Below are 16094 nucleotides of genomic sequence, written 5' to 3' on the forward strand. Positions count from 1 at the left end.
TATGAAATTTATATTGGATATTCATAATAGTTACGATATGGTAGCTATATCATATTCTGAATAATGTTTTTATAATGTAAAATATTTAACTGCAAAGTAATACTGTGCGTTTTTTCATAGCGTCGTTTCTCGGGAAATCGTCGAACGGGGCCATAAGTTTCTATTTTGCCCACCACGCCCCTCGCTACAGATTGACGTGAAAAACGCACCAATAGCACTCGCGATCCATTGACCGGATTGGCCAATGAGCTGTTAGCCCTGAGCTCACCGGGAAGCTGTTTGACCGCACCCGGGCATTTTGGCTCCTACGCGCTTTACCGACGACTGTGTCAGAGCCAAAATGGTGCCCTTTGTTAATTCGAGAAGAACCAGATGGGCGGAATTAGTGTCTATCCAATGAAAGAGAACAAAGTAAACAAATATTGAGGAAATAACAACCACACCGATTGCCTGCTTTAGTGTTGGTCGCCGACGTCTAGAAGCACAACTGAAGTCAGCTAGTTTTTTAGTCAGCTGGTAACGATAGAAAGATAACTATGTACCTGTCTTAAATGAGCGGTTAGCCAACGTTAGTCTGTACGACAGTTATAAGTGGACTGCCTAACCGCATTAAGTAAGGTAAGCAAACCACTTCTGTGTCCTGCGGCTGTCTACTCTGTTGACTGACGCTTCGTCCAAAACAAGCTAACGTAATGTCACATACGAATAGTCCGGTTATAATCGACCTCCAATGTCTTGTTAAAAAGATGAAATCTCAATTTGCCGATATTAAGCCCCATTTCTAGTCGTGCATAGCGTTCAGTGAAGTTACCTCCTCTGACAGCGACTCGCACTTCACTCCCTCAATTCCGCGTTACACACGTCACGTTTACGTATAGCGAAGTGGTCGCGCATTAAATGCGGTGTGTGCGTGTGTGTGTGTGCGCGCTTGTTCGATCAGCCTCAGGATGGCTCAGTGGGAGCGACTCACACAGCTGCCCGATGCTTACAAACAGCAGCTGGATGAGCTCTACAACAGGGATGCCTTGCCGATGGATGTGAGGCACTACCTGTCGGCCTGGATCGAGAAGCAGGAGTGGTAGGCCGCTCTCTCATCTCTTCAGCCCCTGATATCATTCAACCCATTTTATATCGTACAACGATTACATTAATTCACCCTGTTTTTTTAAAACTCTGTTCTTTGTATCTTGTTTTCTTTTGTTCTATAGGCAACGAGCAGCACAGGATCACGACTTTGCGATGGCACTGTTTCAGGTCCTGCTGGAGAATCTGGACATACAACACAGTCGCTTCGTCCAGGAGGAGTCTTTCTTATTGCAGCACAACATTAGACGCCGTAAACAGAACTTTCAGGTTTGTCTAAGTGGTATAAATAGAAAGCAAAAAGGCCATTGGGCAACATGGCTTGAACATTGATATCTATCTGACTCTCTCTCTGCTTACAGGGATACCTGGATGACCCGTGTGCCTTGGCAAACACAATCCTATGGTTTTTGAAAAAAGAGAAGGAAATCCTGCAGAGCGCTGATCTGGCTGAGCAGGTTAGGGCAACATTGCACAGCGCTGCTGCTCATAACTTAATATAACTATAATGTCATGGAATGGCATTTATATGTGTGTAATTTTTACTAGTAACAATTACACACATGTCTTACAAGAAGGCCACAGAGAGCGATGTGCTGCGTTACTTAATTCACAAAATATGTTATACATTTTGTTTTCAGCTGTTCTGGAAAAAATTAGTGGTCAGTCAGTTGAAAAACGCAACACGTTTGTACTGAAAACCAACTTCAGGACTCAGTGTTTGGCTTTCCACCAAGATTTTCCACCGAGCAGCAATATCGTTATTAACCGCCACATTCACTCACAGTTACTCTTTGTACCGGAAAACATATTGGCCAGTTTCACATGCGATAGTCTCTTTATCTCTTTGCTTTTATCAGGTCCAGTTGTTGCATGTAGCGGAAGAAGCCATGGAAACAAGCAGCCAGCTGGACATCGAGCGTAAAATCGCTGGCCTTCGAAATGAAGTTGAGGTGCAAAGTCTTGTTGCTTTATACTATTGTGTTGTGCTTTTGTAATTGAATGAATTCCCAGTTAACTCAGTGTTTTACTCTCTGGACTTTTGTGATATAGTGCATGGAACGTACAATGTCCTGTCTGGAGGAGCAGCAGGACGAGTTTGACTTTAAATTCCAAACCTATAAAATGGAAGGTAAGCTGATCAAAGAGTTCTGGTTAATTTCCCATACTGTGACAATGTGCTCTTAAGATGACTAATAAAGAGGCCTGAGTCACAGCTACATGTCCTCTCTTGTTTTGGTCTGTGTTATATGGAAACTTTGATGCCACTGTGGAAACGATTATGCAGCTGTGGTTGATGAGGCTGCGAAAAGGAAACAAATGCAAGTTTTTCAGCAACTTATCAACAGGCTGGATGAATGTAGAAAGGTACAAATATTCTTAATTAGCACCGTCACCTCTCCTTTGTCCAATAATTTTTCTAATTCAATTAACTTAATATGTTTTGTGTCATTCAACCCTCCTTTTTAGAGCACACTGTCAGAGCTAAATAAGCTCCTCGATAGGACTGATACGCTGATTGACATATTGGTGAAAAAGGAGCTGGTGGAGTGGCACAGGAGGCAGCAGAAGGCCTGCATTGGCGCTCCAGAAAACGTTTGTCTGGATCAGCTGGAGAAGTGGTATGTTCATCTACATGTTTCATAGGTTTAATTTGAGACTTTCCCAATCTTATGTGTGTGGGGGGGTCTTGACTGTAAGCTGTAATGCTGATTCGTGTCCTCTCCCTAGCAGACCTCTAAGGCTCCTCCATGCGTTGGTTCCACCAATAATTGGTATGGTAGGGGAAACTTTGTACTTTCATGGACCTAATCACATTTTCCTTTTATCTTGTAGGTTCACCTACGTGGCAGTGTGTCTGTTTCGGGTGCGGGAGTTTCTTGATAAGCTGGAGGAGCTGGTAGGAAAAGTGTCCTATCAAAACGACCCGGTGAAGTCCCAAAAACCCAAAATGCAGAAGAGAGCAGAAACTCTTCTTAAAGACTTACTCCAAAGGTCTCACTTAAAGACATATTTCCATAGACCGTCTTGCTCTCTTATCATTTCCTTGTTAAATGTCATGACATTATAGTCTCCCTTTTTTCTTAAAGTTCCTTTGTGGTGGAGACTCAGCCCTGCATGCCTCAGGGGAAAGGACCCCTGGTGCTCCGCACCAACGTCCAGTTCGCTGTGAAGACCAGGTGGGTGGCCACTCCTTGCAATCACTACAATGCTATGCATTTTGGACTTAACATATATATATATATATATGTACAGACCTTTTCTAAGTATATTTCCACCAATGCCCTCACAGTTACGTGGTAATCTCTATCATTTTTGATAAATCCACATGCAGTTATTAGAATACTCGGTGTGCATGTTGTCCCACTGACCTGGAGTGACTCTTTGAAAGAGGGGGTACTGGTCTATGGTTAAGAGCTAAACCCACCTAAACTAGAATCACTGGCTGTAGTTGTTTTTCATTCACCGAATGGACGTTACAGCAGGGTAAGAGTAACCATGAGAATAATTACAACTGAATGCTTTTACAATTGACGTATTTGTTGTTTATTCTGACCTGTACAATGTTATGGGTTAGAGCCGACTCAAACCAATGGCTTTGCTTCAATGCACTAGCGAGCAACCTAACCACAGTCCGGGGGCGTGTGCCTGCGGTGTCCTTGAGCAGGGGAACACGGAAGGAAAACCCCCCCCAGCAATTCTACTATCAGCATTTTAATGATTCTAAAATATTATCCCTGGTTTAATATTTTCAGGCTTCTTGTTAAGTTTCCTGAGCTGAACCACTCCATGAAAGTGAATGTGTGCATGGACAGGTGAGTTCATTTAACCACACGGCAACCTGCACTTTGAGTTTTGGACTTCGATAGATGAGGATCTTATGTTGCCCCCTGTGGTCACCGCTTTGTTTTTCTCCCTCTGGAATCTAGGGAGGCTCCTCAGATCAAAGGGTTAGTATTTGTTTTATAGAACTTTAGCATTCCTATCAAAGGGTATGTCAACAAGAACTCTTTTTAACTTTGCATTTGATGTGAATTTGTTTGCAGATATCGGCGTTTTAATGTCTTCGGGACCAAAAGCAAAGCCTTGAACATGGCAGAGAGCCAGAGCGGGGGCATGGTAGCCGACTTCAGGCATCTTGTGAGTGAGAGTCATTTAGACTCTGAATAAATATTAAATCACAATGGATAAAACTCAACAACATGATATCAAGATTTTTAATAATTGCAAAATGTGAATGATACATATTCAACTCCAGACATTTCCACTGCACACATAAAACAGTCTCCATGAGATAAACTAGTGATTTAAAACACAAATGTAAATGACAATGCCTTTAATCTCAGGTGGTAATATTGGTGATTGATTTTTATTTTGTGTCCTATTATTTGTCTGTAGACTCTAAAGGAGCAGAAAAGTGGAGGTGGCGGCAAAGGAATCAATGATGTGAGTAGACGTGACCAATCCAGACGACTGTTCTTAAAGTTCACTCGAGTCATAATTCAAGGAGATGTGAACAACCAAAAAAATGCTGTGTGTTTGTTTCTTGTTGTCGACAGATTTCTCTCAGCGTCACAGAAGAACTGCACATCATCCACTTTGACACTTTATTTGAGATGAAAGGCTTGTCAATTGAGCTGCAGGTTGAAATTTTTTTTATTTTTATATTGCTGGTTTTATCAAAATAATAACATCAACCTTCATGTTTCTCTCTACACAAATGTAGCATTATGTTACTGTTTTTTATTTTACTTGATGAGGTAAACACAAAATAAGTTATCGTCCCCCGGTACCCAATTTAGGCCTCCTCAATCCCGGTGGTCATCATCTCCAACTCCAGCCAGCAGCAGAGCGCCTGTGCCTCCGTCCTCTGGTTCAACATGCTCAGTGTGGACACGAAGGTGAGACTAACACACACCACGCAGCAGTCTGCAGAAATGAATTGCGTATGCATTCGTTAACGTGTGTCTGTTTCTCCAGGATGTCATGTTCTTCGCCAATTCTCCTGCAGCCACTTGGCCGCAGTTCGGAGATATGTTAAGCTGGCAGTTTCTCTCTGCCACTAAACGGGGTCTGAATGAGGCTCAGCTGGAAATGATTGCACAAAGACTCTTTGGTAAATGTCCTGCTGCTGTTGCTTGCCTTTGCTTATCTGTGGTCGCTCTCTCTAAAAAAAGGGATGAATTTGTTAATCGGCGAGTCAAATCAAATATCAGAAAACACTGGTCCGACTGTGACACAATTTAATTCAATGCATGCAGACTAACTTGCTTTTACATATAAAGGCAAGTAATAACTCAAGGCTCAGCAACACATTTGGGCAGATATTTGGTCTGGTTTTTTATTTTATCCACCGACTTTCTCGTAAGAATAGAGCTGATCATGAATGTCCAACTCTAAGCATTAGGGAAGGTGCTAAATTGATACTACTTTAACAGAAATCCCCTGATCAAACAAAAGGATGTGCAAACTTAAAAAGGGGGTTTTCCATCATTTAGAGCAATGTCTAAAAGGGTGACAAATGGGACTACATTTTCACAACTTTATTTTCACAGCTCTTTTATTTATATACATTGCTTTGTGCCTTTCTGGAACGTGTATCAACAGAATAATGGGATCATCCAGCAGGATTTATTGATTTCTATCAGATTATAGATTAAAACTATTGTTTTTCAATGCATCTCCATCCAACCAGGAAAGCAGCAGACATATGACACCTGCAAAGTAACTTGGTCCAAATTTAGCAAGGTAAGAATAATGAATCCTATTAATATCTTGACATTTTAGCTTTTGCCTCTGGCTCGAAGGTTCGAAGGTTATTCCTTTTTTTCCTCTACCACCACCATGAGGTCAAAATCTCAGTTTGTTGGTTCATGACCAAATACCTAAAAAAAACGCATGAGATACCCATCACGTATTTGGGGTTTCCTGCTAATATGTACAGTACGTATGTACGTTACCCAACATGGATAATTGAGGCGTCGAGCTTAATAACTATGACCTTATGAACCTCAGCATGTTAACAACGTGACCGCGTTAGTCGACAATCCCTCCTACATCAACCAACAGTAGTTTTGGGATTTAATTCACTGCGACTAGTTAGGATCAAAAACAAGCTGCGCACCTCGGGTTTTATCCATCATAGTAACTCATAACTAGTGGTACCTAACAACAAACATCACAGCCTCACAGAGCAGCCAGCATGATCGTATATATTCATATTCTTATGTATTCAGTGTTAATGAATGTACTGCAGGTGTAAATTGACCTTTTCCACACCCGTTGTTACAGGAAAATACCCCTGACACATTCTGGGCGTGGTTCGATGGCATCTTGGTGATGGTGAAAACTTACCTTGAAGACCTGTGGAGGGATGGGTATGTTTTGGTCAAATTGGGGCCTTTAATCACTGGAAAATGGGAGAGGTTTCTTGTTTTTTCGTAAGACTTGTTTCCTCTACTGTAGCCTCATCATGGGTTTTGTGAGCAAAAGCAAAGAGAAGTACCTCCTGAAGAAGAAACAGAGAGGCACGTTCTTGTTGCGCTTCAGTGAAAGTGTCATCGGGGCAATCACCTTCTCCTGGGTGGAAATTGACATGAATGGTGAGGTCTTTTTTTTTCTCTTTCCTCTTCCTAATAATTCAAAAAAAGTGTGAAACAGTATAAACATCAGATACTAACACCCTGCCGTATTGTAGGTGAGCCTGACGTGAAAACAGTTCAGCCCTTCAATAAGGTCGACCTCTGCCAGATTCCCTTCCAAGAAATCATCAGGAATTTCCAGATCTTAGAAGCTGAAAACATCCCAGAAAGTCCTCTTCTCTACCTATATCCCAACACCCCTAAAGACGAGGCTTTTGGAAAATACTACTGTGAGAAGACTGGAAGTAAGGATATCAACTCCTTCTGCTATTTCTTTTTGCTTGTAGCTTACATACTTTTGGAGAGCAAAATTACCCCAAAACCCGCTTCATACCCGGCTTGCTGTGTTGGTTAATGCCATGTGAACAGGGTTTAGCCTTGACGTATTCCCGGGTGCAATAGCATTTTGTTGTGGTGTTGGGGATGAAAATGATACCTTACTTTTAAACTCATTCTCTTTCAGGTGACAGTCCCTACATACAATACATCAAAACCAAGCTGGTGTTTGTTTCAAAGGAGTAAGTGCACTGTTCTTTTTCTCCAGGCTGGTTTACAGCATTTTGCTTTTTGAAGTAATACTTAACCCTCCTGTATGGATTTGAAATGTGCTTATTATACTAAAACAGCAACCACAAAGAAAAGATACACTGCAAAAAAAACAAATCCAAAAAGTAGTGTTCCGACCCCCTTTCTTTAATGTCCTGAGCAACTGGTTGTAATTGCTGTTTGTCATTGGTCGTGTAGGAAGACACTGGAGGCTAGGTCACCCATGTCCTCTGGCATGGCACAGGGTGAAGTCTTGGAGCTGATGAGCGGCCTGGGTGGAGAGGCAGCTGGTGAGTCACGGCTCTCCTTGCTGTCCCATCCAGCTGAAAACCTCGTCCAAACGCCCCCTCTCCTTCTGTCACAGAGCTCTGTGGTGCATTCTTTACTTTGACCCTCCACTGTGGGAAATCATTGGGGAGAAATGCTGTTTAGATGGATGTCAAGCGACAGCTGTGAAACTGTTAACTTCTGACTTTCCCCCCGTGGGGCTGTGGGTGTCTTCTACTGCATGTGCATGTGTGGTAGTCTGCTCGACTGAACACGTAATCTAATCTGACTGTTTCTAACTGTATTTAATAGTTTATAGCTTTTTGATTCTACCTTCGACGCTTGAATTCTTTCACACTTTGCTTTTGTGTAAATATAATCGATGGAAAGATGTCCTCAAAACCAAACCGCACATAGCCACAGGTTAAAAAACACCAACGGCAACGATGAATTATGAAGTTAAAGATAATATGGCTGTACTGTTATTGCTCAGTTTTTAAAGCATTAGCATTTTATGTTTCAAGCTGCACATCTTTTTACCATGTTGATACACTTTTCCAGATGGTAGCAAAATCCAGCTACCAGCCCCTCTAAAACTCCATAATGAGGAAAGGTTATTTTATTAAATCTATACAAAATCCAACATGTTCAAATGATAATACAATTGTGAATAATGGGCTTTTTCTTAGCAATAATATGAAACCTGGGCTTCCACTGGTTGCCTGGCAACTGGTTAGAACATATAAGTTTAACATATTATTAGATAAACTGTAGAGGTGCTGGTTTTCAGATTTCTTATCATATTTGTTGGAGCCAGGCGAGAGAATTCCCTCCTTCCCACCTCAGCTAATCTAACCAGCTTTTTGCTGTTTGCTTATCTTTAATGAACAGATATAAGTTCGATTGAATCTTCTCATTTAAGTCTCTGACAAGAAGGTACGTTTATCTATGGCTTTGGACCATTGACCATTGTGATTTAATATTTATGTATTTATTTTTAGTTATTTAAACAGTTACACAAATCTGAGTGCATTGCATATTGTTAGAAAAGTTGAATTATTAGAAGAGCTGACTCTTCCACGCCTTCAAGTCACGAGAATCTTGGTCCAAATGCGCTTGGCCTGCACTTTCTTTGCACATCACATTTTTGTGAAAGCAGTACCACAGATGTCTATAACACAGCCACGGTAGTGAAAGCATTCTCATTCTTTTGTGCCTTTCTCTGTTCTCAGAACCAGGCGGAAGTCCTTCGCTGCTGTCACTCTTGGAAACGGGTCTCCCTGAGCCCATGCTGTCTGACTCTCTTGAACCCGCAGATGATCAGGCACTGATGTTTTTCCAAACCCCCTTCGACTTTGTTGATCCTCACCTCTTGCCAGATGACCCAGAGCTGCACGATTTCCCTCTCACAGGATTTAATTGCCTGCCCCCACAATCCTGTGGAAGCATTTTCCAATAAGCCTCCGTTTTGGATATTTAACCAAACCACTATCATTCATCATCAGCTTTACCTTCAGCAACTTGCATTACAACACCCACGTCACATGGTTGTGGCATGCCTAGTAAATCACAACAACTTTTTTATCTGAAATACTGACTGTTATAGATGTTTTTCTTTTTAATCAGCACTGTGCAGTTAGTCTCACTGAATCCTGATATATAAATGTCTATTTGAAGACACAAACTAAATGAATGAATTAGCTGGCCTAATTAGCTAGTGTCTTAGGGATGTTTATTAGACACATTATGTAAATGTTACGTTAAGATAATAAAGCAATGATATAAAACTGCCCATGTAAGCAAATTACATTGCACTAAGTGCACCTAATTTTTGCCTAATTTTCACCTAACGTTTGTTGAGAATGCCCTTGATGTTACTTTATTGTTGCTACCTGCAGCTTGTGGTACACTGTTCTGACACATCGCACTTCCTCCTTTTCAAGTTATATATATTGCCAATAAAAGATAAAAGGTAAATAATTTGGTTTGTATGTGTTGTTCCTATAATTTCATTGACCTTCCATCTGCAACACCAGGTACTGCAGGGGGTCGCGGAACTTTTGGTTGAGTTTTAGCAACTTGGGCAGCTGATCGCTCTGCGGCAGAGGTGTCAAGTAACAAAGTACAAATACTTTGTTACTGTACTCAGGTTTCTGTAGGTCTGTATCTGATGGTGTGTTCTGCCAGCTCCCAGCAAGTGTGTAAATGGTTTGAAACACAGACAAATGACGGTCACGTTGACATGGTGGATCATTTAATGGTTTTTAATTTGCTCTGCATGACCTCATGTGTTGGCGCTCTCCTTTTGCCTCGAACTGTGCTGAATCATGATGGGAGCCGGGTTCAGGTGATTCCGATGCCAACCGAACAGGGAGAAGTCTGAGTTACAGACAGATATTCACAAGCCTCTTTATGACACAAAGCTCTCTGTTAACATTCACCCAACTACCCACAACTCAAAGGAACAGGTGTATCATGTCAATTTAACTATATTCCATAAATATACTGTAGTATTAAATCTTTAATATCTACCGTCCTTTTTTGCAGCTTGAAAGGAAATTTGTGTTGAGCTTCATATTCTTGGCGATGTGACTATTGATTATGATGATTAGTCAGTGTGGATTGAGACAAGGTGAGCCGTCTTTCAACAGCTTCGGAAAACAAGACATACAGCAACACTAGTCCTTGAGGATAAGTTAAGTCAGGGGCTAAATTTAGACGTGGCATGATTACATATGCTAAGTACAAATACTTCGTTACTGTACTTAAGTAGAAATTTTGGGTATCTATACTTTACTGGAGTATTTATTTTTCAGACGACTTTTTACTTCTACTCCTTACATTTTCACGCAAATATCTGTACTTTCTACTCCTTACATTTTAAAAACATCCTCGTTACTTCCGGCTTGTCGTAGTTCAAAAAACAAACACAAAAAAAATAGATAAATGGCGCTATGCGGACAGTGAATTTGATTGTGTTTGGATGAGAAGTATAAACATTTAGCATCCAGACACCCGATGGTGTGGTTTTCTCAGCGATGCGCCTGCAGATCGGAGCGACACCGGGTGGGAAAAGTGGTCTTTGGAAAGTTAGTATTTAGGAACATGGACCCTTCTCCTCTTCCTCCTCCTCTTCCTCACGCAGATTCCATGTAACGTTAAATTAGTATCTTCATGACCATGGGTTTGACCTAATTTTTTTATTGAGAGTCTGGCACAACACAGCGACTTGCAAGCAGCGTATTAAATAAAGTGATGTGTGTCTTAATGCGGCTTTGCAAAAGAACACAAAGGGATTCTGTATTTGAATAACCGACCGCTGCCAGTTCAGTGTTTCCCATCGTTATAAACAGGGGTGCGCCCCTACCCTGTAAAAAGTCAGGACCCCCCCCCTAATGACGTAGTAAACCTGGGGGAGACACTGCAGTCTACCGAATCAATGGGAACAACGTGTGTGTCCGTCCTCTGACTCGTACACTGGAAAATGGGTTGTGGTCAGGGCTGTAGCGGAGGGTAAACGCACGTAAACGCCGTATACGCACCTCTAGAATTTTGGAAATAGCGTTTACGCACCTCTAAGTGGCGTTTACGCACCTCAAAGTTCCCTGTGCCTTGTATTCTTCCGTTGGAATAATCCGAAATAAACTTGGTGTAATTTTAAAACAGCTAAGACTACGTTTCCTATTGTTGAACATATAAACGCCGTAGTCTGAATCCTTTTCATCTGCGCTGTATTACGGTCTGTATTAGTAGTCGCGCGCTCTGTGTTCGCTGGTCGTGCACGGTAAAAGGACAAGAAAAACGCCTGGTGACGCGTAGATTAGAAAACAAGTCAGTTCTCAATGTGAAAAAAACATGCTGTATAGGCTATTTATGATGACATAGGTAGTACATGAGTGTTCCTTTAACTTATGTTGTCAGTGTAACTGACAGGCTGCTTAACTGGTTAACTCTTAAATTCAACATATTTTTTCAGGCAGTGATGCAGAGAGCACAGGGAGAGGAGAAACACCAGGTCCAATAGAGAGCGAGAAGCACAGAGGAGCCATGAACCCCAGAACGCTGCAAGGCAGGACCTGACGTGGAGGACAAGGAGGCCCTCTGGGCACTACTGTAAAAAGGAGACTCCGTATGTACATAGTGTGGCGGGGTGGAAGGAACAGACTACACAACAGCTCAAGTGAAGTCCCCGGAGGGCAAGGTTTATTTACAACCGTAGAGTTAATTAGGAGAGGTCCAGCTTGCAAGGTTTTGCGGGCCCTGGCGCTCGTGGTGAGTCCGCTTGTGGGGGAGTCGGTGCAGTGCTCCAGGGGTTCCGTCGGGTCACTCGCTGCTTTCTAGAGAGAATCGCACACAAGAGGGTTAGCCTTACGTCTTCTCCAGGGGCCCTCCTTGTTCCTTCTGAACCTGCAGCTTAAATGCAGCGGAGCTGACGAGCTGCAGGTGTGGCCACTCAGCTCGTGATGAGTGGTGAGCAGGTGTTCCTTGTAGGTTCCAGGGCAACGCTGATGTGGGCTTGGGACGCTCATCACAATAGTTCTTAATATGCAATTGTCTTGTTGTGTTGTGTTGACATACTTTTCTTTACTGTTTTCTTAAATTTAATAAACTACAAACTACTAACCCATTTATTCATTGTCATTGATTGTATATGACTTTTACTGATAACATAATGCAATATAGCCAGGACAGCCTTACAGAGTCGCGACGCTTTGTGTTGCGTTGCTTCGCATCGCGTCGAGGTCTGTATGATCACAAAATGACGTAAGAGTTTACCCACCTCTAATTTTACCACTACAGCACTGACAACAAGGGCGTGAACATTAGAAAGTAAAACTAGAGCCGCAGTGCAACTCAGATGCACTGCAGTCTGTCTGTCTGTTCCGTATTAGCTGATCTTACAGAGGACATTTCAGATCCAGAGCGTGTGCGCTGGTTAACTGAAAGGTCGGTCGTTCGAGCCCCAGCTGCTCCGTGGTCACTAGTGATGGTGAGATGAAGCTTCGTGGTGCTTCACCTGCTCTACTGCGCCATCAAGTGGACAATAAATGAAAGCTGAAGTGAGACGTTCCCGGTTTGTACAGGCTGCTTACTTTGGACTTGAAGGGCGTGAACGTTAGAAAGTGAAACTAGAGCCGCGGTGCCGCTTCTTTTATATTCAGTAAACAAGCTTTGAATTCAACGATTAATAATTTCATCTGGTCAAAAACTTTAAACCACGGTTTTGAAACTTGAAAATACTGCAGCAAATTTAGTAGTGAGACAATGAGCCTGAAATCGGAAAACTTCCCATTGAAGACAGTAACAGAACAATAAAGGATGTTGATGAGCAGGTTAGTGCAGCATATATGATGCTTATCAACAAACGGGTCAGTGAAACGATGCCAAGGAGAGAGGAGGGAAGATGTAGGTGTTGTGACAAGAAGCAACGGGCTTCACACACAAACCAAAGTTCCCTGTGCTACGTGACCATTGTGGAGCCATTTTAATGAACCACCAGTGGGGTAAAAACTTTTTACTGTGCAATTTGCAAAACTGCAATTTACTGGCAGTCGACGCTAGTAACTTACTGTTTTATTTACAGTGCCCTACTGTTAACATATATGAGTATATGCCCTCCATTGTCACAATCTGTTATATTTACTTTTCCTATACAGTATTGTGTGTTAAGCGGTAGCCAATAGGATGCCCCTGAATGGACATGTGACCTAACAGAGGTCAAGTGAACCTGCGTTCAATAAAGACGACTCAGTTCAAGTCAAACAGCCATGATGCTCCACTTGTGTTATTTGTACTGCGATAATATTCGGCCTAGCATTGGGTATGAACGCCGGGACCGTTGAGCGAACCATCTCTGCTAACAGGTTATGGGCCCAGAGTTACCTAGAGAGTTTCCAACGAGTTATCACCGAGAGAAAAGTCGCGACGTACCGCGTGTCCGGTGAGTTAGCATGCTAAGCTAGCGCCATGAGTAGAAGAGCCTACGAGTCAAGTGGCCGATGGTCACGGCTGGTTTTTGACGGAGATGAAAGGAACTACGAACTGTGGGAGACCAAATTTTTGGGCCATCTCCGGCTACAAGGTTTAAAGGACATTATTCTAAACGAGCCAGACGGTGGAGATGATGAAGAGGAAGATAAAAATGCTGAGGCATACGCGGAGCTGATTCAGTTTCTCGATGATAAAAGTTTGTCGCTGGTAATGAGAGATGCAGCGGACAATGGCCGAGGAGCACTGAAGATTTGGAGAGACTACTATGCTGGAAAAGGAAAACCCAGGGTAATAAGCCTGTATACCGAACTGACTTCACTTCAAAAGTTAAGTACCGAAAGCGTGACTGAATATGTTATACGTGCAGAGACCACTATCACAGCATTGAGAAACGCTGGTGAAACGTTAAGCGACGGACTGCTAGTGGCAATGATTTTGAAGGGCCTGCCAGAGTCTTATGGACCGTTCGCTGTTCATGTTACACAGAGTGATGCGAATACGTCTTTTGCGGAGTTCAAAACTAAACTGCGGAGCTACGAGGCTACTGAGAAAATGCGCGCCACTGAGTCGGGCGACAACGCGATGAAGGCGAAAATGCAACCTGCGTCAACCAGTAGACCTACAAGTGACCATGGAACCGAGAGTGCGGACATTGTATGTTACAGATGTGGCCTGAAAGGACACAAAGCTAGATCGTGTCAACGCAAGCAGTGGTGTAGTTACTGTAAAAGCGCCACACACCGGGATGTCACCTGCAGACGGAGATACCAGCAGGACGACGCGCACAAAGTTTCCGAGGAGGAGAGAGACAACGAGTATGCTTTCCGGGTGAGCGACACGGATGAAGTGAAGCAGGGAGCTCGCAGTGCTAATAAGAAAGGACTAATGGTGGACACAGGTGCAACCTCACATATCATCAATGATATTTCAAAGTTCAGGAATTTTGACGACACGTTCCAACCACTGAAACATTGTGTGGAGTTAGCCAACGGTGAAAAGACCAACGGAGTTGCGGAGCGCAGAGGAGATGCAGAGGTCTGCTTGATTGACAGCAGAGGACAACATCACAACGCGACGCTGAAGAGGGCGTTGTACATCCCCTCTTACCCGCAGGACATCTTTTCTGTTAAAGCAGCGACTGTCAGTGGAGCAACTGTAGTCTTCAAGCAAGGAGAAGATGCCCTGATATGTAGAGACGGTGCAAGATTCAACATCCATGAGTATAACAGACTGTACTACTTACATACAGTGAATGGTGAGTGTGAAGACCAATGTAAGGGAGTATACGATATGCAGACATGGCATGAAATCTTAGGGCACTGTAATTATGATGATGTTCAGAAACTACAACATGTTGTTGATGGTATGACAATCAAAGGTAAAACAGACATGTCAGCCCTACATTGTGAAGTCTGCACCCAGGGAAAATTTACCCAAACTAGGAACAGGGAGGCTGATGTAAGGGCAAAAGCACCCTTAGAGCTGGTGCACACGGATGTAGCAGGACCTATAGACCCAGTGTCCAGAGACGGGTATAGGTACGCATTATCATTCACTGATGATTTTTCCAGTGCAGTATTTGTGTACTTTCTGAAAAATAAGAATGACACAGTGCAGGCAACAGAAAAGTTTCTTGCCGACACAGCGCCATATGGCAAGATAAAGTGTATCAGGTCTGACAACGGTACTGAGTTTACGGGGAAACATTACCAAGCACTACTCAGCAGAAATGGCATTAGGCATGAGACCTCAGCCCCATACTCGCCACATCAAAATGGCACTGCTGAACGAAACTGGCGCACACTCTTTGACATGGCCAGGTGTTTGCTATTGGACAGTAAGCTACCAAAAGAGCTGTGGACGTACGCAGTCCAGACAGCTGCTGTATTGAGGAACAGATGTTTTAACAACCGCACAAAGCAGACACCTTACTCACTGATTAAAGGGAAACAACCTAACATGTCCAGAATGCAGAAGTTTGGTTCAGAGTGTTATGCTTACAAACAGGACAAGAGAAAATTGGACGCAAGGTGTGAAAAGGGGGTTTTTGTTGGATACGACAAGAACAGTCCAGCCTATATGGTTTATTTTTCTGACACTGGAAAAGTGCAGAAGCATAGACTGGTGAAGTTTATCAACAAAACAAACACGGAGAAACAGACACAGACTGACATGACACCTGTCAATGATGACTTTGAGCTGCAGCATAGAGTTACCAGTAAAAATACTGATGTGAGTCCAGCCCATACACAAGACCAGGTGCCAGTTCCTATGCTTGAAGTACACAACCACACACAGACACTTGAGCAAAAGAGATACCCTTCAAGAGAGAGGAAGAAACCAGAGTATTTGAGTGAATATGTGTCAGGAGACGAAGAAAGTGATGATCAAGTACTCACTAACATAGACTATTGTTATAGAGTAGCGTCTAACGTTCCTTTAACATTGCGAGAAGCTGTAACCTCACCCCAATCAGAGGAATGGGTTAATGCGATGGATGAGGAGTTACAATCATTAAAAGAAAATGACACATTTACCCTTACAAACTTACCAGAGGACAGGAAA

At 42.8% G+C, this 16094-nt stretch overlaps 1 protein-coding gene across 3 annotated transcripts; it reads left to right on the top strand.

The window, feature by feature from the left end:
- The first annotated feature begins 242 nt into the window (after positions 1 to 242).
- On the top strand, positions 243 to 9515 carry stat2 (signal transducer and activator of transcription 2). Of its 3 annotated transcripts, XM_040203492.2 has the most exons (25): positions 287 to 618; positions 941 to 1078; positions 1209 to 1353; positions 1446 to 1541; positions 1944 to 2036; positions 2137 to 2215; positions 2372 to 2451; positions 2554 to 2705; positions 2920 to 3078; positions 3174 to 3263; positions 3840 to 3899; positions 4014 to 4034; positions 4131 to 4224; positions 4483 to 4530; positions 4644 to 4727; positions 4887 to 4985; positions 5065 to 5200; positions 5780 to 5832; positions 6376 to 6461; positions 6550 to 6686; positions 6782 to 6970; positions 7189 to 7243; positions 7470 to 7561; positions 8430 to 8474; positions 8771 to 9515. In XM_040203492.2, exons 2-24 carry the CDS (start codon positions 948 to 950, stop codon positions 8465 to 8467), a joined length of 2217 nt encoding a protein of 738 aa, XP_040059426.2. In that variant the 5' UTR covers positions 287 to 618; positions 941 to 947; the 3' UTR covers positions 8468 to 8474; positions 8771 to 9515. The 3 variants fall into 3 exon arrangements, with proteins under 3 accessions (XP_040059425.2, XP_040059426.2, XP_040059427.2); XM_040203491.2 differs by lacking the exon at positions 8430 to 8474 and having other exon boundaries at positions 243 to 618; XM_040203493.2 differs by lacking the exons at positions 7470 to 7561; positions 8430 to 8474.
- Positions 9516 to 16094: the final 6579 nt, after the last annotated feature.

This window comes from Gasterosteus aculeatus, chromosome 17 (genome assembly GCF_964276395.1).
Source record: "Gasterosteus aculeatus chromosome 17, fGasAcu3.hap1.1, whole genome shotgun sequence".
Taxonomy (NCBI): Eukaryota; Metazoa; Chordata; class Actinopteri; order Perciformes; family Gasterosteidae; genus Gasterosteus; species Gasterosteus aculeatus.